The sequence below is a fragment of the Manacus vitellinus genome, unplaced genomic scaffold, assembly GCF_001715985.3.
Source record: "Manacus vitellinus isolate BGI_N305 unplaced genomic scaffold, ASM171598v3 scaffold_45_pilon, whole genome shotgun sequence".
Taxonomy (NCBI): Eukaryota; Metazoa; Chordata; class Aves; order Passeriformes; family Pipridae; genus Manacus; species Manacus vitellinus.
Window position 1 is genome coordinate 1,130,100 of NW_021940571.1, and position 26,560 is coordinate 1,156,659.

General features: G+C 52.2%; 1 protein-coding gene across 4 annotated transcripts in view; it reads left to right on the forward strand.

Annotated features, from left to right (window-relative positions):
- The window catches only part of KCNAB1 (potassium voltage-gated channel subfamily A member regulatory beta subunit 1), a 61,922-nt gene that overhangs the window by 18,562 nt on the left and 16,800 nt on the right, over positions 1-26,560 (forward strand). For 2 of the 4 annotated variants that reach the window (XM_029962351.1, XM_018079268.2), the window contains exon 2: positions 20,611-20,654. In XM_029962351.1, the coding sequence (XP_029818211.1) occupies positions 20,611-20,654 (44 nt within the window). Of the gene's footprint in view, positions 1-2; positions 224-20,610; positions 20,655-26,158; positions 26,248-26,560 lie in introns of those variants that run through there. The other 2 variants (XM_008927799.3, XM_018079269.2) reach the window with 2 other exon arrangements.

Sequence of the window (26,560 nt, forward strand, 5' to 3'; positions counted from 1 at the left end):
CGATGCAAGTGTCCATCGCCTGCACGGACCACAACTTGAAGAGTCGAAATGGTGAAGACAGACTCATCAGCAAGCAGAACACCACGACCCCGAACGTAGTGAATGCAGCCCGGGCAAAATTTCGGACGGTGGCAATTATCGCTCGCAGTTTGGGGACATTTACCCCGCAGCACCACATTTCATTAAAAGAATCCACCGCAAAGCAAACGGGCATGAAATATAGGTATGGGCACGGTCTCGGTCTTTGTTCCCTTGCAGTGTAATAGCTCTTTACTTTGCCTGCCTGGGTGCACCTGGGTTTGCAGAGGAGATTTCTCCTCAGGTTATTAATAGATTTTTAAACTTGGGCGTAACTGAATAGCTTTTGGGTATTGATGCTTTTGCAGGCATATGTATTTGTGATTTTATACAAGAAAAAAACCCCACTTGCCTGGGTAGATTCCATGCAACGTTGTGAATTAGTGACAGTGGTGATAAGATGGTTTCTATTAAGTGCTCAGTATAACTACTATCAGTGCTAATGAGCAGAAAAATCAATTAGCAAAGCTTGTTTGGTGCTGGACAGGGAAAGTTGGTTTGCAGTATGTCGTGTGGAGCAGAGGCGTCTGCCTTGGGTACCATTCCATCGTGGGGGTGGCTCACTGACTTCTCACCTGGTTCACTTGGGGAAGATGAGATCAAAGCCAATTTTAGGCGAATGCAGAAAACAAAATCTCGGGCACTTTTATGGAATGCCTCCTGCATCTCACAGATTTTTATTCCTCCTAACGTAGGCAGGAAAAATAAGGAATGGCTGAGTTCAGTCTGAAGTGATCAGTGTGGGCAGCCTTGGTCTGGAAATAAGGATTTGTGTGCCTTTGGTGCTGGCTTTTGCCTGTTCAGGGTGTCCCTTTTGGCCACTAATGGGTGACGTTCTGACTGGGAGAGGGGGACAGCCTGGGATGCTCTGCACCCCGTGCCCGAGGTGGAGCTGCTGCTGACAGAGGCAGCTGGCACGAGGGGGGCTCCACGGGCAGGGTGAGGGGCACAGGGCTCTGGGCAGCTCCAGCCGTGCTGGTTCCCAGCCCTTTGGATAACATCCAGGGCTCCTGTGCCACCAAACCTGTTCCAGGGGAGCAGCACGGAGTGTGGGTACAGCTTTGTGTTAATGCTGGTTTTAGGGTCCTGGGACAGAGGCAAAGCCACACTGCCTTCAGCACCCACACAGGGATCCAGGCGTGGTGCAGCCAGCACTGGGCTTGGCTTGGAAAGCATTTTCCTGCAGAAATTGTCAATATTAACTCTCCAGGAATGGCACAGATTGGAGGGAGGGCGAATGGGATGCTCAGATGTAATTTTCTGTGAGTTGCTAGAATGGTTGATAAATGGCAGGGAGGCTTTGCCCGAGTGGAAGCCCAGCCTGTCCAGCTGCTTGCTCTGTCCTTCGGCCATGACCAACTTTCAGCAGGAGCGTTGCACGCTGCTGGCACCGTGTTGGCAGCAGAAGTCTGTAGTGAGCCTGGGGCGAAGGCAGAAATGGTGATTAATAAATATCTCCTGGAGCCGGGTCCCAACTGGGGGTGGCATGGCAGGGGCAGTGTCCAGGGGGATCCCGGGTGCTGTGCTCTGGCCTGTAGGGAGGGCAGTATTTGGGGGATGGTAGTGAGTCTTGCCTGAAAACAGGCAACTCCCAAAGTCCGTGTAACTTGCCCTTCAATCAGCCTCCCAGGGGAGCAGTGGATCCAGGAGCTCCTGGGACCCCTCACACCTCCTGCAGCCCTGTCCCTGCCTCAGTTCCCCCATTAGCTCATCTGTGGGACGTGTGTCTTTGATGGTGTCATTCAGAGGCATGATCTGTTACCAAGTCATGCCTTCAGCTCCCTGGGAGCACGACCCCGTGTGCTAATTGCCAGCAGTTTTCCTGCTGATTTCCCCTGGGCTCCCGGTGCTATCAGTGCACCACCATGCCGGGTAATCATAATTCCTTGCACCAGCCTCCAAAGCTGGGCCTTTGTGAGTCCTTTCTGCCTAATTCCTAGATAAGGTTTGGATGGTGAGGGTGGATTGTCCCATGGGAGTTAGCACAGCCCTGGCACTCTCCTGGCTCTGGCTGCCCCAGACCTGGGAATTGTACCAGAAATAGCAGCTCGTTGGTGACAAGGCTGAGGTTTTATCTTTATGACTAATCCCTGTTTCTGCACCCAAATCTCTGCATATCCAGAGCCAATTTCTCCCCCACGAGAAGCAGCACAGGGGAATTTGGAGGAAGAGCCCCTCAGGCTCAGCCGCGATGCTGCTGAGTCGCGACAATCTTTGGTTGGGGAAGACACCTTCACTGGGGGATGGAGCTGGGGTTTCATGTTCATCTTGGGGCTGCTTCCTCAGACCCAGGAAAACCCAGCGCCGGGAGAAGCCAAAGGCTTTTCCCAACGGCTGCGACAATAATCCTGCAAAGTCCTCATCTCCCTCACATCTGAAGTTGAAGTCCTTCCCAATTCATTTTCTGCTTGAATTATGTCCTTGATGCTGAGCTCTGCAGTGTGAGCTGCTCCAAATGCCACGGCAGCTCCGCTGCCCCTCGATCCACGCTAAAAATACGTCCAGCCGCCCCCTCCGGCCCCGGGCGGTGCTGCCGCCCCCGTGGCAGGGCTGCCCCGCAGCTCCCGCCCCGCTCCCGGGATGCTCCCGGGCCCGGGTGCCTCCCCCGGCTGCCAGGCGCTCCCGGTGCCAGTGGGATTATGTAAACGGGAGAGACAGCGACTGTGCCTGTGACAGGGGTGGGGGCGGGAGAGGAGCCAGCTCGGGGGCTTTTCACCGAGTGACATCCTTCTGGCCCAGCTCCAGCTCAGGGACCCAACCGGAATACGAAAGGCAAAACTTTGCGGGAATAAATCCGCTGGCAGGGGAACATCTGCAAACACGAGGACTCAGGTGCGTCCCCGCGGCGCTCACCTGAGCAAACCGCGGCTTTGCCCCGGCAAAAGGAGCTTTACGTTTTGCATCTTCCCTGCCGGGCACAGCCTCAGCTGCCTCCTCCTGCCCAGGGCGAGCGGGGAGGGGGCCGCTCTCCTTTATCCTTTTTAATGCTCCAGTTCAGCCCCGCTGGGGAGCCTGCCCAGATGCTCGGGGAGAATATTTGGGATCACTTCAAGCCTTTCTTTGAAAATGATGTAGTTGCAGCGCTTGGCTCGGAAAATTGCAATCTGCTGCACCACTGCTGGAAACAAAGGCTGTGGCTTGGCTTCCCTGCCGTGCACAGCAGGGAGGAGGGACGGCAGGCTGGGCCTCCACCTGCTTTGGACCATGGAGAGGTTACAGCCTGGGTTCTTCTCACTGCTAACTTGCCATATTTTCTTTGAAATTATTCTCAGTAAAGTGCATCCAACCCTGATCCTGGTGCTGGGGACAATTTGGGATGTGCTGTGGCTGCCAGAGGGAACCTCTCAGCCCGGGACTGGCACCAGCCTTCCTGTCCTCATACTTAGATTAGATGTTGTGAAGAAGTTTTTTACAATGAGGGTGGTGAGGCCCTGGCACAGGTTGCCCAGAGAAGCTGTGGCTGCCCCATCCCTGGAAGTGCCCAAGGCCAGGTTGGACAGGGCTTGGAGCAACCTGGGCTGGTGGAAGGTGTCCCTGCCCGCGGCAGGGGTGGAACTGGGTGGTCTTTAAGGTCCTTTCCAACCCAAACCACCCTAGAATTCCATGACTCTATGATTCCAGCCCCTTTGATCACACCTGCAGCATGGTAAAGCCTTGCCCAGAGCACGCCAGGAGCCTGCCCCGTGCCCAGGACGTACCGGGAGCTCGGCCGTGCCGGGCTCTGTCCCTGCAGTGCCAATTTGGGGCTGTCAGCAGTTCAGAAATAGCCCTCTGGTGAGCCCTGCCCGCGCATGGGCACGAGGGACCCAATTTACTGAGCACAACTATCTATTTGTGTTCATACATAATTGATGGAGCAGCTTTGACCATTAACTCCAGTGAGCCTAAACAAAAAATTTTATCTGCAAAGGCAGATTGGTGCAATGAACAGTCAGTGGAGCTTGGACAGGGCATGGAGAGGCCAGGAACTGTCCCCGAGGGGAAACCCATCCCTCCCATCCCATGGGGCCAGGATCTTCCCTCGTTTAAGGAGCGGTACTAATGTTGGTAATATAAGATCTGAGAAACTAGTGAACAAGGGGGAAAGGGAGGGTAGAAAACTGTTATTTCCCTTCCCAACATTGTTTTCAAATCTGGGGGGAGCTGAGCATTTGAGGATGGCAAAGGTACAAGGAGGAATCTGTGGAACTAAAGCCATTGACATTGGAATTACGTAAAGGTGATCTGGGAAGACGAACCTTGAGAAGCAAAGTTTCCTTTCTTCTTCATCCCCTGGGAAAGTGGGCAGGTTTAGATTAGAGTTTAGGAGGAAATCCTTCCCTGTGAGGGTGGTGAGGCCCTGGCACAGGTTGTCCCAGAGAGGCTGTGGCTGCCCCATCCCTGGAAGGTTCCAAGGGCAGGAGCAGCGTCCATCTCAGATCGTGGGTGCTACACTTGGAGAGAGCCCAGCCCAGGGTATCCCGAGCCCAGCCCAGGGCATCCCGCTCAATCCTTCCCTCACTGGGGATTTTTCTGGCTCTCTGCCTGGGTGCAGCTGCTTGACAGGACCTTGCACATCCCTGGTGGCACTGAGGCGGTGCCGTGGCCACGTTCCCAAGGGGGTCGTTTCATCCTGCTGGCTAAAATCCCATCAGCTGTTTGAGGCGTTTCTCTCTTTGTGCTGAGATTGTGGGTTATTGTCAAAGCACATTAACAGGGAGCTGTTCATGCATCACAGCACAGTGGTGGGCGTGCTGCTCCCAGGGATCTGCTGGGATGGCTCTCCCCTCCCTTCTGGAAAGGCAGCCATGGACTCAACCTGCCAGGGTCAGAGCAGTGCTCTGTTGACTCTGTGCACCCCTTACAGAGAGTAAAATGCACTGTAAAAATACCACAGCACAAAGAATGCCTCATCCCGATATTCTGCCTAGATGCAAACATAATTAAGGTGTGTAACAATCATAGAACTCTCAACCCTCTGGTAAACTCAAACTTTCCAGCGTTGGGGGCAGGCAGGACCCAGCCCAGAAAGGATCCACGCTCTGGAGCACATTCCTTCCCAGGAGCAGTGGGTGGGAAGGAGAGACAACCTGCACCTGGGAAACATGGCTTTAAAAGGACAGAGGGCAGGGTTAGATGGGATACTGGGAAGGAATTCCTGGCTGTGAGGGTGGGGAGGCCCTGGCACAGGTTGCCCAGAGAAGCTGTGGCTGCCCCATCCCTGGAAGTGTCCAAGGCCAGGTTGGACGGGGCTTGGAGCAACCTGGGCTAGTGGAAGGTGTCCCTGCCCATGGCAGGGGTGGAGTGAGATGGTCCTTCCTTAAGGTCCCTTCCCTGTGATGATTCTATGATTGCATGGAACATCCCTCAGCTATTGCCCCTCCCTGGAGAGGTCCCTGGTGTGGCTGCCAAGTGGTCACAGAGGAGGAGGAATCGCTGCCTGGGGGGGACAGAGCCCTGCAAGGACCCAGAGCCGTGTCAGAGACGTGTGACCATCATCAGACTCTTCACCCCCCCATAGCCCGCGGTTTGTTCCACTCCTTTGAACATCCCCGGGTCACCCAGGGGCTGGGAGCGAAAACGGCCCGTGCTTTTATTAAAATGCAAATTCCCTCCTGAAATTGGGATGTTACTGATGCTGGCAGGGCCCTGCAGAGCACGTGGTGTCCCTGACCCTGTGCCACGGATGTGGGCTTGAAGGAGGGAAAGCCACCTCCCAACCTGCTGGGAAATGCACACAGGTCACTTTGGGCTGCAAAATCCCTCTGGGAATAGAAGATAAATCTCTTGTGCTTTCCAAGGGCTATAAGTGGAAGATATTTCCTAACAGCACTCCAGCAGTTGTATCTTCTTTTCCCTCACTTTTCTTTTTCCGAGCACTAACCACAATAACTACCTCACATATTTAGGAATCTGTGGTTTATTTAAGCCTTGCTGCAATTATGAGCAGTTTTAAACTCTCACATGCAAATGGCACAATTATTTTGATGTCAGAGTTCCATATTATTTCAGTAGCTCTCCCACATCAGGTTGACTTTTATGGCTCATTGTCTGATCTTCATTTTCTTGCTGCAAATTAAGATTAATCCAGTGAACAGAATGGATTTACGCTGAATTCACAATGCTTTTCCCCCCAGGAACTGTAGCTGATAATGGCTACAAAGGAGGCAGGAATAACTCAAAGGAGGAGGAAAAGGAGCCACTTGAGTGAGCAGAATCTGCTGATTTGTGCTGTTCCAGACTCCCAGTGGCTCCCCAGGAGTTTGTAGCTGGGAGGTGAGGCCGGGGCTTGGTGGGGTCTGAGTTTGTCTTGTCCTGTCACATCGAGGCAAAAGCCGTGTTTGACATTGCAGTGCTAAACCAGCTTTAGGTTTGAATACACATTTATTTACCACTTAAACTCTAGAAATAGGGCAGTGGAAGGGGCCTGGCAGGGGTACACTCCTCCCTGGCAGGGGTACACTCCTCCCTGGCTGTCGCCTCTTCGGCACATGGCAGTGCTGGGTTAGCGGTTGGACTCAGTCATCTTCCAGGTCTTCCCAGGTGAAACAATTCCATGATTCTTTGACAAATGAGGACTTTGCAGGTGTGTGGGCCAGTGTAAGCACTGAAGATGGATCTCCTCTCCTAGGTGTCAGATAAAGCAAAGTTGCCTTTGCTCTGCAGTACCTGCCCAGCTGCTCCCAGCTGCTCCCAGCTCTCCCCCGGGGCTTTGCCACCAGAGCAGTGATGCCCAGAGCTGTGCTGTCTGCAGGCAAAGGGATTTCCACTGCCCAGCCTCTGTGCCACACTGGGACAGCACTGTCCTGCAGTGCTGGTGGCACTGGGAGCACTGGGCACAGCGGGAACCCAGGGCTTGCTCTGCCGTCGATTCCTGCCCCCTGTTTTATTCCCGAGGGAGAGCGATGAGCTCAGGAGAGCAAGATCGGATTCAAGGACAAATGGTGTTCCAGGAGCACGATTCTCGTGGTGGTTTGGTTAAGTGGCAGCAAAACGCTGATATTTTAAGGAAGCTTTTAAATAATGCAGTGGTGCTGGGGGGTGTGTGGCAGAGCTGCTCACTGCCCGCCCGTGGGCGAGGTGAGGGGCACGGGGAAGGGCTGCAAGGGCACAGAGCAGCCTGGGTGCCTGGTCCTGTCACCCCGGGGTGGATGTCCCTGTCACCCGTGGGGGAATATCCCCACCATCCCTGGGCAGATGTCCCACGAGTGGCTGTCACAGCACTGCTGCTCCTGTGCCCCCCAGACCTGTGCCACTCCCTGGGCAGTGGCGGTGAGTGGCTGTCCCCTGGGAGGGAGGCATCTCCCTGGCTTGCAGCGGTGGCTGGAGCAGGTCCCTGACCCACCAGCTGCTAAAACTCACCCCGCTCCACTCTCCTCCTCCCAAGCCCTTCCCTGCAGCATGGTATTTTCCATCTGAAGGCTGCCTGACAACTTTAATCTAATGCTTAAATGGATGGAAGGAAAGTCGTGGCGCAGGAACGCTGCTAATTTAATTACTTGTGAAGTGCACAGTTTAAGACATTTAAAATGTATTATTTTAGCCTGGCTGCTTTGGCAAAATCCAATTGGAATTTTGAGCACACTTATTTTTATTTTAGACTAACATTATAAAACGCCTTCTGTGGAACATGTTTATTAAGAATTTAATTGTCTTTGAGGATAAGAAAAGGCTCGGTGTGTGACTTGGTGTGAGCCCAGAGGGTAAAGCCAGGGTGACGTGTCCTTGCTATGAGTGTGGGGACATCTCCCCTGTGCCCAGGGCTCAGTGGGTGCCAAACACCGTGGCAGGGAGGGACAGCTCCATGGGGATGTCTCCACAGCTCCTGCTCCAGCAAAACTTCCCTGTGTTTTCGTATTTGGAAAATATCCAACAAGCCAAGGTCTGGTGGCTCATGGTGGTGGGTTGATTGTGATGTAAAGTCAGTGGATGTTTAGGGTCGATCTCCCTAAGCACAGAGGGATTTGGGTGCTGTGTCCTGCCCCTTGTCCCAGCCCCGTTCTGGGCCTGAGGCTCTTGGAGGCCCCCAGTGAGGTCCTGGTGCCTTGTCCCTGGTGGCTCCCAAAGAGGGACCTGGGTGAGGGTTTGAGCTGTAGTTTTCCTTACAAGTGCATGAATGGTGTGACAGTCTATGCAGGGCCCATGGCAGCTTAAATCCAGCTGGATGCAACACTTCTGGAGGACCCTGGATCCATTAAATGGGATGGTGTCCATGCATGGAAAGGGCACGAGGGAGGAGAGCAGGGCCGGGGCCGGTTGGATTTGCTGCTCCTGAAAGTTATCCAAAAAAACGTGCCCTTTGTGTAAACAAGCTGCTTTGGAGATATTTTGGGGATGAAGTCATAAAAATTTTATGGCATACCTATATTTTCCTGTTGGCATTGAATTTGCCATAAAAACCAACACAGAAAAACAGCTTCAGCTGTGCTGGCTGAGAAACTGCTGCAGCTGCTTTCAGAGAGTCAGAAAATCATCCCACAGTGGTTTAGGTTGGGAGGGACCTTAAACATCACCCAGTCCCACTGCCATGGGCAGGGACACCTTCCACTAGCCCAGGTTGCTCCAAGCCCTGTCCAACCTGGCCTTGGACACTTCCAGGGATGGGGCAGCCACAGTTTCTCTGGACACCCTGTGCCAGGGCCTCCCCACCCTCACAGCCAAGAATTCCTTCCCAATATCCCATCTAACCCTGCCCTCTGGCAGTGGGAAGCCATTCCCCTTGTCCTGTCCTGTCGCTCCAGGCAGTTCAGCAGTATGGAAAATCTGTCAAAAATGTCTTTCCTCTCTCAAAAGGCAAAAGTCCCACACAATAATTAAAACACAAATTCCACTATTTTTCCCAGTGGTTTCCCTACCTCGGCCTGCTTATTATTATAATATTTCCTGCAAATAGTTTTTACCTAAATATTGGTGCAGGAATAAATTGCCCCTCCAAACTGAAGGACTCCCCTTCCTGAGCTGGCCCTGCTGAGGATGCTCCTGGCTGCTGATGGGGTGGAACTGCTCAGGGCTGCACTGATCACCCAGTGTTAGTCCAGGGCTGCCCAGATTCCTTCCCCTTCCTTAGTCTTGAGATTGTGTCAGAATTAGCTTCTCCTGCCTGTGGAGAAAATACCTGTTTTCCAGTTCCAGATATTCAGCCACTTCACCTTAGTGACTAATACTTTCCAGGGTGGGCCAAGGGATTGGGAAGGAAAAGCCATTGACAGGCTTTTAGATTTTTTATTTTGCCTCTTTCAGTGGGAAGTGGCACCAAAATGAGAGAAAATGGCATTTATTATTTACAGCCCCGTAGGGTGTGTGGGCTGTGACAGCACAGCCAGCACCCTGCACAGGGGTGTGACTGGGATGCTGATTTCCCATGGTGTGCAGTGGGATGGATGTGGTCAGTGGAACAGGGTCAGGGTGTGTCCCTGGGGCTGTGCCCATCCCTCCATCCCCGTGTCCTCCTGAGTTATGGGGCTGGGTACCATCGCTGGGGGCTGTGGATTACCCCCCCCAGGACGGATGGAGAGCCCCACGTCCTCTTACTTCTGGCAACAACTCGATTCAATCAGGTTTTTTTACAGGGATAACACAATTCCCTCAGACATTTGAAATCCTGCACTTTGCAAGCCTCGCTGCAGAATGACAAATAATTTTTTGTTTCCTCCCTTTCATCCCGGGGTCCAACGATGCTGAAACACGGCGGGGGCAGCAGAGCCGTGGGCTGTGCTCTGCTCTGGGATGTGCTGCTGGAATGGGGCCCTCCAGGAGGAGTTGTTCCCCTGGGAACGCCAATGCCAGAGGTGCCCCCGCTCTGGCACCCCCACCCTGTGCCCCACCCCAGCTGTTCCAGCTGTGGGAAGACGGGGTGGGAGGATGGGTGGGGGTGGGCAGGAGCCTGGCCCATGGCACAGGCAGGCCCAGCACCCTGGCAAAGCCCTGTGCTTGGCCACAGCCCATCTCCTCTGCCTTATCTACATTTTAATGCGTCATCTGCAACTTTTCTGAGGATGCAGCCAAGAAAAACGCTGGGGAATTTCAGCTGAGCCGACCACCTACACAGCCGGTGGCCCTACGAGTACGGGAGGGGAGCTGGGAAGTGAGAAGGGAGCCAAGGAACGGGGGCTGGACACCCTTCAGGCACCTGCTTGTCCCCTCGTGCCACCCGTGCCCATCCTGGCTGCCCCTGCTGTGCTTGAGCCAACTCCCACTGCCCAGGACTCACCTCCTGCCTTCCCTACTGCCTTTTCCCAGCCCATCAACACTGTCCTGTTTTGCCTCTGCAGTTTTTCCACTGGTAGCAGGATTTTTTCCTGTTTTGTGTCATTGACCTGATCCTTAACATCACTTCTCTGTGCTGCAGAAGCTGGATAGGAAGGAAGATGCTCAGAGGAGCACCCGGGATTGTGTCATGGACTGGAATTGTCCAAGGCCAAGTTGGATGGGGCTCTGAGCAAGGTGGGATAGTGGAAGGTGTCCCTGCCCAAGGAAGGGGGCTGGAACTAGACAGTCTCTAAAGTCCCTTTTGACCCAAACCATTCTGTGGTTACAGGATTCTGTGGCCCACCTACTTCCACCCTCAGACAGCTCAGGAAAGCAGTGTTGCTGCGGGAGCACCTTCACTGCACTCCTGCAGAGACACACGATCCCAACCCAGCGCTGTTTTATTTCAGCAGCACGCAGAAGATCACAAAGCAGTTTGCAAAGCAGCCAACACGAGCACAGGCACACAGTGCAGGTGTCAGATTGAATGTTAAAGCAAAGTTAAGGATGCACGTGCTCAGCAAGGGAATAAATCTGTGTTTTCAGCTTGCTCGAGTATCTGCTGGGACACCCACGCTGGTCCTGCTTCTGCAGCTTCGTGTGTTCAGCTCTGCTTCCCATCGCTGGAAAACAGAGTTCAAATTCCCTGAGATGTGATGCTTTGCCCAAATATCAGAACTTCAGCAGGGCCACGAGCATTTGAACAACGCTCCCAGGCACACGGTGGGATTCTGTGGGTTGTCCTGTGCAGGGCCAGGGCTTGGACTCGAGGAGTCTCGTGGGTCCCTTCCAGCTCAGGTTATTCTGTGGTTCTGTGGCTCTCTGTCTTTGCTGCAGCCTTATGGCATGAAGCTGTCCTGACTCCTGTCCTCACAAGCAGCCTTTGCTGGGATGTGGTGCCTTGGTCTGAGCATCTGAAGGTTGTTGGACATGGGGACACCCTGGTACTGTGGGGATACCCTGCCCCTGTGGGCACAGCCAGGCACTGAGGGTCCCTCTCAGCTGGGGTTGTCTCTGATGGATATTGTGGAGCAATTAGGGTGGTCTTTCAGCTCGTATGAGGGTGAAACAATTTCCATTTAGAAACAGGGAATATTTCTGAGGGACGAGCAGGAAGCTGGTGTGTGTTAGAGCAGGGAAAGCTGCTCGGTAGGGCTTTGGTTAAATCCACCATTTTTGTTTTCCAAATTGAAGGTTTTAACCCCAATCCTGCACTAAACCATTTCCCCCCAGCAGTGACCAATCTCTGGCACTACCCAAGATGAGTGATGTGCCGTATCCAGCGCTTTCCTGGGATGTGCAGTGTCCCAGGGCACTCAGACCTCCCTCACTTCACCATCTCTGCCTGTGGAAAGGGGTTTGAACCACGGGAACCAGCCAAGAGCTGCGACTCTGCGTCGCTGCCACTGCCGCTAATCCGGGCGGTAATTTAGTGGGAACTGCTGTGAGTGCTGTGGAGTGTTTTGTTCCCAGAATGAGAGACAGAAAGCATTATTTGTCTCTCTTCCCACCCACACCACTCAGAGACAACCTCCTGCCACCAGAGCCTGGCGGAGGGACAGCTCCTGATTGCCTGAGATCTGCAGGGCTTTGGGAGCTGTGGAAGCCAAACGAAATCCAGCCTGAAGAGCAGGAAACCACCCAAGTTAATTAAAGGAGAGAATTAACACCTCCATGGTGCCTCACCCTCTGCTCCCAGCAAGACTGAGCCCGATGAATCGTGACAAATGGCTTGTACATGAGATGTTAGGAAGAGCTGAGCATCTTCCAGTATGTCTCAGGGGGGTTATAAAAAAGAGGGAAAGCGACTTTTTACACGGGCAGGTAGTGATGGGACGCAGGGGAACAGTTTTAAACTAAAAGAGGAGAGATTTAGATTAGATGTTAGAAAGAAATTCTTTACTCGGAGGGTGGGGAGGCCCTGGCACAGGTTGCCCACAGAAGCTGTGGCTGCCCCAGCCCTGGAAGTGTCCAAGGCCAGGTTGGACACTTGGTGCTTGGAGCACCCTGGGCTAGTGGAAGGTGTCCCTGCCCATGGCAGGGGGGTGGGACTGGATGGACTTTAAGGTCCCTTCCAACCCAAACCATTCTGGGATTCCAAGATCTTCCCCTGCAGGTGCCAGGGATGGGGTTGAGATCAAGGCCAGTGTCACTGTCCCCACTCCACAGGTGTCAGGGAAGGACATTGGATGCACTGCAGTGGGAGAGGGCAATGGGAAGGGTCTCTGCTCTCATGATGATTTTGGTGTCACTTGAAACAGGCTCTTTTTTTTTTCCCAGGGAATAAATTACATATTTTATTCATTTTCTGCACAGAGAGGAGTGTTTCTGGAGCCCTGATGGGGATGTTTCTAAGCAACGTTGTTTTCCCACCACCAGCGTCAGGAACAGTGACTTTTTTACTTTTTTTTCCACATTTTTGTAGCGATAAAACAACTCTGCAGTTTATGTCCCGGAAAACCATGGCACGATTTCCCCAGTTTTGCTTAATCGGATGGGCGGGGGGGCTGCATCCCCACCCTGGGGTCCCCCATCTGTGAGGGGGCTGTGCCATGTGAGGGGGCTGTGCCATGTGAGGGGTGCCCCAGCCTCTCCTTTCTGCAGCAGAGCCGGGGGATGCCCACAGAAACACTTGTGTGTGATGCCTGCCCAGGGGCTGGCTTTGTGCCCTTCCCGAGCCCCTCTGCTCCATTCCAAGCCCCTCTCTCCCCTCCCGCCTCCTTCCCCCCATTTACACTCCCAGCATGTTTTCCCCAGGCTGGAATACTCAGAAATGCTGGGATTTGCCTCCCCCTCTTGCCTTTCTCACCCCGATGCTGTTGGCGTGGCCGTGGGCACCAGGAGCTGGTGGTGCCCCACACAGGGGGTGAGAAATGACCCCCCAGACCCAAAACCCCCACCCACATCCCTCCCTGGCAGCCCCAGGACTTGTGAAACAGGGTCCTGGGGGTCACCTGCCACCGGGGCTGCTGAGGTGGCACCGACCCACGCAGGGTCTGTCCCCTTGGCTTTGCATTTCTGGTGGAGGTTGGTTTCTGTGGGCACAGCCACGGGCACAGGGCAATGAAACCGGGGTTGGAACGAGCCAAAAGCAGCTCAATCTGATTTCTGTAGAGCTCTCCCCAGCCTGATGATTCTTCTGTGGGTGTGGAGTCGAAAATGTTTTAGTCATTGTATGTGTTATTGCAGAGATTTTATTTAAAACTTATGTTTTTCCCCCAGAAAAAAACCTCTCACTCCTTCTCTCTCTCATTTCTGATAGACAGATAAATGGATGGGTGGATAGATGAATAGATGGATAGGTTGGTGGAGGGAAAGATGGATAGATGGAATGGTTGATAAATGGATGGATATACAGATGGATGGATAGATAGGCAGATAAATGGACAGACAGATAGGATAGTTATCCTGATCCCTTTGTACAGCTGGGAATACTGGAAGGGAAGGTTTGGGCTGATTTGGGGGGGGGGGGTGTTAGCACAACTGAGCAAACCCAAACTCTTCCTGCTCTGAGCAATGAAGAGCAGCAGGGAAACTAATCCCCACCTGGATAAATGGGATGTATTTTCTTGTAATTGCTTTGTCTCTGAACAACAGGAGGAACCACTTGTAGGTTAATGAGGTGATTAAGCAGCACAGGTGTCTCAGGCCATAAATCTCTGCTGGGAGGGTGGGGGGTGTTGGTTGTGTCCCTGTGTGTGTGGCTTGTGCTGCTCTTCCAGCTCTGTGTGCTCCGAAGGTACCTGGTTGGTGCCGTGGATGATGAGCTGTGGAGGGGCTGGAAGGTTGACGGTGGAGGTAAGAAGAAGTGAATTACCTTCTTTTTCCCACTGCTTGTTGGAGGGGAAGGGGTTTGCTCTGTGCCAGGGCTGGGTGCTGGGGTAGGTGCTCTGTCCTGCTGGGGACTGTGGGGAGCGGGCTCTGTGTGACTTTGGGAGGGGGGATGTGGCTCTGGAGGGATGGGGACAGCCAGGAGTCACTGTGGGGTGCTCAGCCTGGGCTGGGGGCCAAGCCTGGGGCTGCTCCTGGGTCCCTGCAGCCCCCTGTTACAGCTGCCACTGCCATTGCCCGGCTCTTACTGATTCCCCTGCTCCAGAGTTAATTAAAATTGAGTAATTACACTTCCTGCCTGCCCTGTGCCTGGAGGTGTCACGAGGGCTGCAGGGCTGTGCTGTACCTGTTGCCTCAGCAGTGGGTGTTCATACAAATGTCACCATGTTGGGTTTTTCCCCCCTCCCTGTCTCCTCCCAGAGCTGAGCATTGTCCTCCCCATGGCCCCACTACTCTCCAGCTTTCCTCTCATTTCTCCTGGCTCCCCAGGGTCCCTGTGCCTGTTCTCTTGGGAGCTCTCTGCCCCGGGCTCATCTTACATATATATCTGTGTGTATATATATATATATGAATTATATATTTCTTTTGCTCTTGTTCAGCCCTGACTGCACAGTCAGCGCTTCCCTTCTGAGGAAATAATTAAACTCTAAGTTCTCATAAAAGCCATGAAGGAGACATTGGGTGAGTGCAGAGGCAAAACGAGGATGGGGAATTTTCCACGTCTCCCGCAGCCCTCGCTGTGTTCCAGGAGGGTTAGGCTGGGACTAGGCTGGGCAGTGCTGGTTTAAGGCAGGATTGTGTGCTGCTCACCTACGTGCACCATCCACTTCTCGGGAGCAAAGGAGAGTGAAATCCAATCCCAGGGGATTTTATTCCTTGTAACGTGGCCACGTAGGAAGATTAGATTGTGTGCAATGTCAATTTTAGTTACAAAGACTACAGGAGCCCGAGGTTTAAAATGGAGGTGAATATTTGGCAGTGGAAAGTGAGAAGAATTTGAGTGTGCAGCAACCCTAAATCCATTTAACTCCTTCCCAGGAAGGGTATTTGAGGGGAATAAATCATCCCACTTCTCATCCACTTGGAAAGGTTTTCCTCAGTGTGGTGAGATGAGCCCTGAACAATCAAAGGATTGTAATTGGCTGCCCCCAATGTACCTGGTGAGTTAATTGGGGCAGCAGCATCACAGGGAAGGGCTGTTTCAGCAGCAAGAAAGGGTTCAGTGTTATTTATACTGGCTTGAGCAGAGGGGATCTGGGAGAGGCTGGAAACAGCTCTTCCAGTGGACAGGCTTTCCTGGGGGGGCAGTGGAGTGGAATTGAGGGAATAAAAAGCTTTGGTTAAACAGTGCAGGAACTTCCTATTAGGAAGCTCCACTGCAGTGTGTGTGGAAGGAAGAGCTGCTGAGTGGGGCCATCCCTGTGCCGGAGCAGTGTCACTGTGCCTTGGTCCTTGTCTCTTTAATTAACACTGTAGACATAATCACATAATCTGATCTTCCTACATGCCCACATCACAAGGAAAACTCCCCTTGGAATGGATTTCACCCTCTTTTTGCTTCTGAGAGTCCTGACAAGCTGTACTTTTCCCCTGTCTTTTTACCAGACGGCTTTATCCCCATGCCTCTCACTGCTCTTGTCACCCCTCTGTACTCCTGCAGGATGTCAGTCCTCTCTTCTCTCTTTGTGTCATTTTGACTTCCTGATGCTGAACCAAAGGGTTTTTGAAGCCAAAAATTGTCACCTTGACCTTTCTTGTGCGTGTTGGACCGTGGTTCCTCAGACACAAACAGGCTCTTCTTACCCGTCACTCCTGAGCAGACACACCTCTGAAGTGTTCCCCTTGCCCATAATCTGCTCACAGCAAAGTGATTAACGAGCAAAATGCTGCTTCCCCCCCAGCTTTGGGGAGCTGGAGGCTTTTGCAGCCCTGAGTGTGTCCACAGGGCTGGGTCCTGGCTGTGCCTCGTTGTCCTGCATCAACCCATGCTGGCCCTGAAACACCAGTTTCATTTGTCTGCTTGTTTCTGGCAAAATAATTAACTTGGGCTTATTCAGCATCGTAGCAGGTCCAGAACCAAAGTGTCTTCCCTGAGTACAACCTCTTCCATGTTTAAAGGACTGAGTGCTGTGGTGGAGTTTGGGCTGTGGTTTTCCTCTCCAGTTCTACACAAGCAGCCGAGGTGGAATGTGAGGAGCCAGGTCTGGTCCCCAGGCAGGGCTGAGCTGCTGATAAGGGGTGGTTAATCTGCTGGAAGTGAGGGAAGTGGGAATTGGTCACAGAGGTGAATTGGAGCCCTTTGTGCCCTTGAGCTCCAGGGATGTGATGCTGCTGCCCAGGTAGGGGTTTTTCTCTTTGCTGCAGGCTGGGAAGGGGCAGGAGCAGTTGAGCAAAGAGTTTCCAGGTCTCTGTGCAGCTGGAATAACCCCTTCACCCACAGAGCTGATACCCTCTCACTGCCTGCCAGGTAAAAATCTGAGCTCATCCCAGGGAAAAATCCTACAATGGGGACAGTGACTCCGAGCCTGAGGGTGACAGAGGAGGATGAGGAAGGAGCAGGCATGGATGTGGCAAGAGAAAACAAGGATGTGGTTTTCCTGGGCAGAGCTGCTGTGGGACAGAGGGGTTGGTGACCAGCCCTGTGGCCGTGCCACCCACGAGGGTCCTGCCGGGCAGGAAGGTGCCATTCATTCATTCCCGGGGGCTCCCGGCTCCAGTGGGTGCTGGGCTGACACCTCTTCCCAGCCTTTTCCCTGCCAGGCTGCCGGCACGTGCTGCCTGGCTGTTTGCCTGGGGCTGCCTGGCATTTGGCTGCGGCTCCTGGAGGCTGCCGGCACGTGGATGCTGCCACGGCCCCGGCATCTGGGAGAGACAGCGGCAGGGACCCGCGGCTCCCGGGAAACGCTGTGCCCTCCGCTTGGAAAAGCCTAGTCAAGGGAAATGTCACCCCTCCCCGAGCGCTGTTTTGGTGCCTGGGTGTATTTTTAACAACAGCCCCGACTCCAAGCTGTGTTTGCCGTGATTCAGAGGCTCGGCCCCGCTCGCCAGCCCGGCGCAATCTGGCGGAGCCGCTGGTGCTGCGGGGACGGCTGTTGGCTCCCGGCTTCCTCACGTGCGGGGAAAATGTCACCGTGGGCTTGTGCCAGGAAAGCAGGGCTGTGTCAGACCCACCTGCAGGGCTGGGCTCTCGGGGGGGGGCTTTGTGTCCCCATGTCTTTCGCTGTCCCCTGCTCGGTCCTGGCCACTAGGATGGGACCATACGGATGCTGTGCTCGCCTGCCCTGAGGCTGCTCCCTGGAGAAGGAAACTGGGAAGATTTAAAGTTAAGCTTAAAACACATCTTTCTTAAAGCTACAAACAGCAGGAAGAGTGTGGTGTCCCTTCTCCTCACAAAAAACCCCATGCCCTGTGGCTTCTCTGCAATGAGGTGGCCTGTGCTGGAGGTTTGGGTGCCCCAGTGCTCCTGGGGAGGTTTGCACACTCCTCTGTGGGCAATGAGGGGGATGCCCTGTGCCCTGCCACAACATCCCGTCCTTCCTGTTCCTTTCCCCATTCCACCCCCTTGGGAGGCTCCTCTAGAGGCCAGTCATGGCTCTGCCGTAGCTGTGGAGAGCACACTGGTGTGGTGCTGTTTGGCTTTGGACTCTGGTTTAAAAGAACTCAGGGGTGAGGTACTGAACACCTTCAGGTCTCACTTGTGGTGTGAGTTTGGGAGAAAAGGCTGTGGGCAGGGGGGATGTCGGGTACCACCACTGGTGGATGCTCCAGGCTGTCTGGGGTGGGGCTGTTCCCCCTTCAGCTCCAGGGACTGAGCTGGTTAATTTGTCTCAGCACAAAAAGTATTTACTGGCCTGTTACTTGGAGACTGACCACTGATTTTACTTGGCAATGTTACAGCTTTCAGATGTGTGTGTCTCTGTATGTATGTGATATGTACAGATATATACACATACACCTGGATGCTGCAAAATAGGTGTAAATGTATAGATATATTTACTTGGTGGGTTTTTGTATTTTTGTGGGTCTTTGTTGGTTTTTCTTCTTCTGTTCAGGAAGATAGAGGAGAACCAGGTCTTGAACTGACACTCTACCAGCTCCTATGGCAGAGCAGGAATTTGTCTGGGAATCAGCTCAGTGCCTGGGAGCTTTTCAACAGCACGGGCCGTGCTGGGAGCTCAGGCATCCAGTGGGACCAGTTCTCAGCTGGTTTGGTGGCTCCCTGTGTTGGTGAGGCCTCTCCACTTTCCCCCTCATCAGAGAGTCTCTGAGTGCCAGGGATGGGAGCAGACCTGGTGGTGCTCTCCAGGCTGGGCTGTGGGCTCAGGAATGCTCCTGCCCTGCACCCTCTGAGCTCTCTTTGCCGGAGGGATCTTGCACTAAGAACCTTGGCATTTTCAGCATTGGCTCTCAACAGAAACCTTCCAAATATCCAGGTCATGTGTGTGCTAAGCAAATGGCAAAGCTTTGGAAATCCAAACACAATATTTCTCTCCAGATTTGTTGGTTTACCAGACTGTCCAAAGAGCTGGTTATTGCTCCCTGGAACAAAACTGAGTGTGTTGTACCCCTCAAATCCCAGGAGCGGGGAGGGACAAGCCCTGACGTGGCTTTGTGGCCCGGGGGACCTGTGGGGAAGGACAGGACAGGACTGGACAGTCACTGGTGTCTGGGCTGAGACCCTGGGACAGACCACACTGCTGGGGGAGTGGGGACCCCTATAAATGCATGGAGACACCATAGGGACTCACACACCGTGTGTATATAAATGCACATATATATATATGTATAAAGGGGTGTATATAGAGGATATGTGTTGGCATGTGGATAACAGGTATATGTGTGTTTATGTATCACGTGGTTTCTGTGTATATAAAAAGGGGTGTGTATATATATAAAAAGGGGTACGTATACACAACGTGTACATGCATATATATATTTGAGGATGTGCATATGTGTGTGTATATATATAAAAACCTACATATAAAGAATATGTACATGCATATAGATAAAGGGTGTATGTGTGTGTATATATATAGGGGTACATATAAACAATATATATGCAAATGCATCTATAAAGGGTATATGTGTGTGTATATACATTTATATTTATGTAGAGAGAGGGGCACATGGCTGAGCTGTGCCCTCACAGCTACGAGCCTCTGCAAAGCCAGACTTTGAAAGGCAAAGAACAGGTCGGGGAGAAATAGGATTTAAAAAACCCTCTTCCCTAAAATAATCCTGAACTGTTTGGGAATGAACAGCAGCCCTTGGCTCCACAGGGTGTTATGCAGCGGGTGGGCTGTGTCCAGCAGAAATCCCAACACTAGGAATCTGGAATTCCTGCAGCACTGCAGCTCTGCCTGGAGCACCCAGGCAGCTGCTGGGGTTTGGATTTGAACATTCTGAGGGCTACACTCTGTGCTGGGGAGGATGGGCAGTGTTTGTGCTGTTCTGGGTTTGGGCTGCAGGGTCCAGCTGTGCTTGCACTCAAAAAAAAAAATCAAAAGAAAAAAGATAGGGACTAAAAAAAAAGGAAAGAAAATATAGAAGGGGGGGGAAAAAGAAGAAAAAATAGAACAGAAATAGAATCAGGTCAGTGCCTGCCCCAGCCGTGCTGTGAGCCTGGGGGCTCGTGGGGCTGGAGATGCAGCTGCAGCTTTTCAAATAGCTACTCCAGGTCAAGTTCCTGTGTCTCCCACAATTTTCAATTCCCATCATCAGAGTTAAACTTTGTGTGCAGCAGTGGCACAAGGGGTCCTGGAGTGGTGGGAGAGTGGGCACCTCAGTGCTGAGGGTGCTGGCTGGTGTTGGGCTGGCTCTCCTACCCCCCTGGGGATGCCTTTGGCTTCCAGGGGGAAACTGTGCCATGGGAATGAAAACCTGAAATGGCCACAGAATCCAGTGTGTGAAAAGAGAAAGAGCTGAAAGCACAGGGCACAACCTGTGCTAATGTCGGGTGTTTTGTCCTGACCCTGCCCATGGGTGAGCAGGCCTCTTTCTTCTGTTTTATTTTATTTGGCTTTAAATAATTCAGCAGGAGCAGCAAAAAGCACTGGGAATGTTTGTGGTGCTCTGCAGGGAAAGGTAGATGGATGGTCCCTAAATTATACCGTGACCTGGCAGAACACTCGCCCAGCCCTGGCTGCACTGCGGAGGTCGGAGCAGGAGGGTGGAATTAAAGGGGATTTTGTAATTAAAGGGGATTTGTGCTGTGGTGACAGGACAGGGGTTTGATGTGTGGCACACTGCACTGTCTCAGGGCTGATTATCTTGTCTCCAGCCTGGCTCAGGGAGGAGGGGAGAAGGGTGATAATTTTATCTCCTGGCTGTGGAGGAGCAGCTGGTGTTGGGGATCCTGGTGCTGCCTCCACTGGAGTGGGAAACCGTGGGATATTTGGTTTGTGGAGAGTCCACCAGCTTGGGCAGGATATTGGGAAGGAATAGTATTTTCTAATTATTTTCTTTTCATTTTAGGAACCTTGGGAAATCCGGGCTGAGAGTGTCGTGCCTTGGACTGGGTGAGTACCTTTGGCTTCCACAATGTTCTCCCCCCTCAGTGCTCAAGCTGCATGAGGGGTTGTGTCATCAAATCCTTCTGATGTGCCCTAAAGCCTGTGAGGAACAGCCCACAGAGGTCCCATCTGACATGTCTGAGTGTGCCCAGGAGCTCTGAGTGTCCCAGCTCTGGCCTTGGGGGCACCAATCTGCCTGGGCTGGGGGCACATTCCTATTTCATTTTATCCAGCCTTTGTACCTTGCTATTCCTGTTCCATACTGACTTGAAAAACTAAAGAACCCCTCATCAATATTTGATCCTATCGATATTTGATCCAGAGGGGCCTGTCTGAGCACACCCACGTGCTGGCCCTGCAGGGCCCCCAGGGATGCTGAGCTCCCACAGCCCCTCATCCGTGGCTGCTCCTGTGCCCTGGGCTGCATCCCTCCTCATGGCTTTACTCAGGCGAGTAATCCCTCTGATGGCAGCTGAACCACACATGGCACAGGGCTTGAAAGTGCAGGGATATAGATGTTTTTATAAAAAACAAATGCTGTGGAAAGGAGGAGGCTGTTTTCTCACTGTGAGCACCTTCCCACAGTGCAAGGCTGGACATCAGGAGCTTAAACACCCTGGGGATGTGCACAGCACCCCCCCAGGGATGGATGGATGCTCTGCCAGAGCCCCTCCAGCCCTGTTTTAATAGGGATCCTTGTTCCTGGGGGGTCAGAGAGGCTGGTACAGGTAGCTGGAGGCACCAGCATGGTTTAGGTTGCTTAAAGAATCACTGGAAAAGGTATTGGCAAAACCAGGCTTAATATTAATTTGTAAAAGCATGACAGAGTTTGATGGCACAGTTCTATCACTATATATTTTCTGTTACTATACAGAGCACACAAGGGAAAATCGGATTAAAATCAGTCTCCAGTGATTTCTGTGGATAGTGGGACACAGGAGGGTGAGGATGCAAAGGGGCAGGGAGACCCTCCTGTTGAGTCACAGGGTTCAGAGAAGCCCTCTGGGCCAAACTTGACCTTAGACTGGATCAGTGGTTTAGGTCTAAAGGACTTAGCAATGCTTAATCAACACAACAGTGGCAGTGCTTAATCAGTTGGCTAATTTAACATTTATAAAGTGACTCAATAGGATTTGCTATAAGCACAACAGTAACTTAATTATGAGCCTAAGCTAATTACGAATCTAAGATGGCAACATTCGTCTACACTCACTCAAGAGTATTTAAATCAATTTACATACACACAGACACAAGAAGTCTGTTCTGAGGTATAAACCTGTGAAACATTCCCCTTGAGTTCGGGGAAACACTCCTGTCCTGTCTGTAGGCTCGTGACCATCCTGTAGGATGCTTGGCTTTAGTCATCAGTACATTTCCATCCTGGATGCAATTTGGGTCGGTAGTTACTGGAATTTTCCTTGGAAAGTCCAATAACAGTAACATTATTTAACAATAATATCGTTATTAGCTCTGAGCAACCTGGGATAGCAGAAGGTGTTCCTGCCCATGGCAGAGTGTTGGAATTGGATGAGCTCCAAGGTCCCTCCTATCCCAAACCACTCCATGATTATTCAGCTCAGGCTGTTGTTCAGACAGAATAAGGTCTGGAGGCTGTTGGAAAAGAGGAGCTTGTTAGAGCACAGGGGTTCTGGGAGTGTAAGGGGTAAACCCAAGGGGATTTACCTGCCCAGGTGGCACTGATCAAGGCTGAGCATTCCTGAGATCCAGGTGCTGCTGCCTGGGGAGCCAGTGGGTGATGGCAGACCCTGGGCTCTCTGCCTGTACCTGGTACCACTGAGGCTGTGGGATCCCCTTCCAGCTCCATCCCTGCCAGGGCTGGGAATGCTCACAGGGCAGGTGTCAGCTCATTTTTTCCAACACGCTCCGAGGTTTGATTTTAAAATATAGTGGATTGTGAAAGTCACCCTGTACCACGAGTCATATAAATAAGGCCCGTTCTGCCAAGAGTCCTTCTGGTTAAAATAGACCCAGCCTTGGAAAGGACTTGTCTTATCTGTGCAGAGGTTTTATTTATCATCCACAGTTTCCCCAAGTGCTGATGTTGTGGTGGTGGAGAAAATCTCCGGGAAGGAAGCAGCAGCAGGAAAAGAAAAACATTCTGTAGAGCTTTTCTTTAATTTCAAGCGGGTGGAACTGCAGCAGCAGCTAAATATACTGAGCCTTTGTGAGCACAGCTGTGCAGGGATGTGGGGGGCTGGGGGGGCTGCTGGGCATCTCAGCCTGTTCCAGCAGCACTGATCCCAACAGCCCCTGCCCTGTGAGCAGGAATAGGGGAAAGCAGAGCTGGAAAGCCTGAAATTCAGGAATTCTCTGGAATGTACACCACAGCACATCACAGAATGGTTTGGGTTGGAAGGACCTTAAAGCCCATTCAGTTCCACTCCTCTTCCACTAGCCCAGGTTGCTCCAAGCCCCGTCCAACCTGGCCTTGGACACTTCCAGGGATGGGGCAGCCACAGCTTCTCTGGGCAACCTGTGCCAGGGCCTCCCCACCCTCAGCCAAGAATTTCTCCCTATTTAATCCAAATCTCCTCTTTTTCACTTTCAAACCATCCCCCTTGTCCCACCTTTCCCACTGCAGATCCATCAGGTTCTGTTCCCAGCGCTGCCTTATATGACTTTTCTAAATGCCTTCTCTGTTGCAGTTCCCCAAAAGATAAATGTGTTTCCCTACGCTCTCTGCAGCATGAAAATCTAATTTAAGGTTCACTAAAGTTTCTGAGGGCTCAGCAGTCTTCCTCTAAAGGCTTGCAAAATCTCAGCAAGGTGGGAGTGCTCTTCATCCTGCAGGATGAAAAAGTGGAGAAAAACGGGAAGTGGGGCAGAAATCAAAGGCAGGAAGGGCTGAGGCAGCACAGGCCCTTTAATGATGCCCTGCCTTTCCCACTCACGTGGCCATGAGTGTGTGTGCTGGGGGCTGTGTGTGGTGCCACCAGTGTTGAGCAAGTGCAGGACAGGTGAGTTGGCAGCATGTTCCACAGGCAGAGACATTTGGGAGGGGTCCCTGAGCTCCTTGGGTGGTGGCTGGGCATTGCTCTGGGGAGCTGAGCCCCTTGGAGCACAGGCTGAGCATCTGAGTTCATGGGTTGCTGGACTGATCTGCCAGGCTGAGCTTCCCTGGCCCAGGCTCCTGCAGCTCCCTGGTGCTGAGTCCTGCTCCTGACTGGGCTGAGCTCTCACCTCCTCCTCTGAGCACCTTAGCTCCAGGTGAAGCTTTACCTGAGGGAGCTTCACAGCCCAGCCCTGGGCTGGCACAAAGCTCTTGGCCTGATGCTGGATCCAAAACGTGATTGTGACGCAGGGGAAAAACAAGGTCATGTTTCTCATGTATTTAGTTCAGACTGAATCCTGCCTGTGGATTCCTGTTGATTTTGAGAGAATGTTGAGACAGCCTCCAACAAGCTTTGAGCCCTGGCTCAAAGGAAACGAGCAGCAGGACAAAACCAGCCATCCCAAATCACAAAAGCATCTACAAAAGCACAGAAAAAACCCTCCCCAAGCAAGCAATTCCTGCAGCCACTGTTGGGATACCCTGTGCTCAAAATTGGCTATGAAAATAGATGTTTTTCAGCCCAAAGTGGTCAGATGCTGCTGTTTCCACCTTGGGCTTTGCTCTAGGAAAGGGATTTTGCACTCCCAACCCAGGCTCCTGCTGTGCTCAGGGCTGGGCTCCAGACCAGCCCCACGTGCCAGAGCTCCATGCGGCACCATCCTCGCCAGGAGCAGGGCAGGGATAACACTGTGCTGGCAGCAGCAGAAGTGTGGAGTTCAGCCAGGAATTCCTGCAGAGGTGACACATCTGCTGGCAGTGACATTAGCGAGGGGTGGATTTTGCATTGGCACAAATCCCACAAAGAATCACACCTTGCTGGGCTCGGGGGTGTGATGGAAATGGAGCCAAATCTGGGTTTAATGCAGAAGTTCCTGTTGAAGGGGAGGATATCCAGTTGGGAAGCTGTTTTCCAAGGCAGGGGAGCAAGGTGATGGCAAAGGGCAGGAGAGAGAGGTTTTTCTGCCACTGCCACGCTGAGCCCCAGGGCAGGGGATGTCTTTTATAAGCCATGAATTGGGATAAGCTAGAGAGACAGTGACTGGAAAGGGGGAAAGTAGCAATTAAACAAGGCATGTCTTTCTCCAGTATATTTTTCTTCCAAAATGAGTGTATTGGCTGAGGCTGTGAATCATCCTTGGCTGTTGTTTAAAATGCCAAATGTGCCTTGTGCTTATTTTTGCCTTTTTAAAAAATTTCATTTTAAAAGGGAGTTGAGCAGCCTCTGCCATGCCGTGCCTGTGCCAGGCTGTGCCTCTGCCATGCTGTGCCTCTGCCCCAGCTGCTCAGGGAGTGGGTGCCCCCACCCCAACTGCCCAAGGGTGGTCGTGGAGGGAGATTCCTGTGCTGCCTTCCCTGCTCCTGACTCCCTACCAGAGCTTCTCCCTTTCCCAAGCACATCTGATGGTTTAGAGATCACCTTGGTGAGCCAAAACTCCCCTCCCTGCTGTTTTTTGTGATGATCATGGCAAAAAGAGACCCCCAGGATTCCCCACCCACATGCTCCTGATGGTGTTCAGTGTCCCCAGCCCCTCCTGTGCCCTCAGCTGGGTCTGGGAGCACAGGGGGGCACAGATGGATCTTGGGCAGGGAGATCCTGTATCATATATTTTTTACTTGCATTTTAAGAGATTTAAGGTGCTTGTTATTCTTACATGAGCCATTCCCAGCCCTGTGTGCCCAAACCCTTGAGCACATCACCTTCGTGTCCCTTGGTGGGGTGTGGTTTGTGTCAAAAGGCCACAGCCAGGGAAATTCCAGGCAGGATGTGCAGTCCACAGAGGTAAAAATATTTCTCTTTCTCACCTGTGCTAGGGATCTGTGTGCTGCTTGTGCAAAAAAAAAAAAAGCCATCACTTTGGGATAAACAATCTCAACCCATTTTTTGATAGAAACATGTTTTAATGTATTCCTATAAAAATAACACCTCCAAAGCTTTAACATGGAAATCAGGCTTCATTTGGGTGGGGTTTTTTTATCTACATGAAGAAGCTTAATGATAAATTGAAACCTGCTTTCTTTTTTATCTTTGTGCAGGACCAGAGCATTTTACTCCCATAGTAAGAGAAAATACCTCTCCTGAGGTCTATAACCAGTAAGGTGTTGCAGGGGTAGCTCCTGCCCCATTATTGCCCTTATAGAGAGCAGCAGTAAGTGTAAAATTAGCTGGAAATATGTGTGCTCTTTGCTCACTTCTTTTATTTCCATATTTCTGATCTGTGAAAACTTGGCTCGGGTTTTTCTGCGGGAAAATCGGGAGTTTTGGTTTGAACTCACACTTTGTGTGTCTTTAAATAACTTTGTTTGCACTCAAAGAAACCTGATGTATTAAAAAATTCAGATTGACCTTTTTTTGAGGGAAAGAGAGCAAGATTCTCCTGACAGAGACGACGACTCCTGTTCTGTTCCAGGCAGGGCTGATCAAAGAGCTCCGGAGGGAGCAGCAGGGACCTGCCCTGCTTCTGCCTCTGCTCAGGGTTCACCCTCCCTGTGAGGGTGTGGGAGCACTTATGGATCTGCTGCATCTCTGTGAGTGCCACCAGGCAGGGAGAACTGAAGTCTTGCCCCTTGGCAGCGTCAGAACTCGACCCCTCACTGGCACTGCGGTCCCTGCCTCGCTCAGGTCATGATTCACACACAGGTTTGGGTGGGAGGGACATTAAAGCCCATCCAGTTCCAACCCCCTGCCAAGGGCAGGGACACTTTCTACTAGACCTGGCTACTCCAAGCCCTGTCCAACTTAGAATCACAGAATATTCTCAGTAGGAAGGGACCCACAGGGATCACTGAAGTCCAATCTGGCCTGGAACATGTTTAGAGATGGGGAAAAATCTCACTGGCT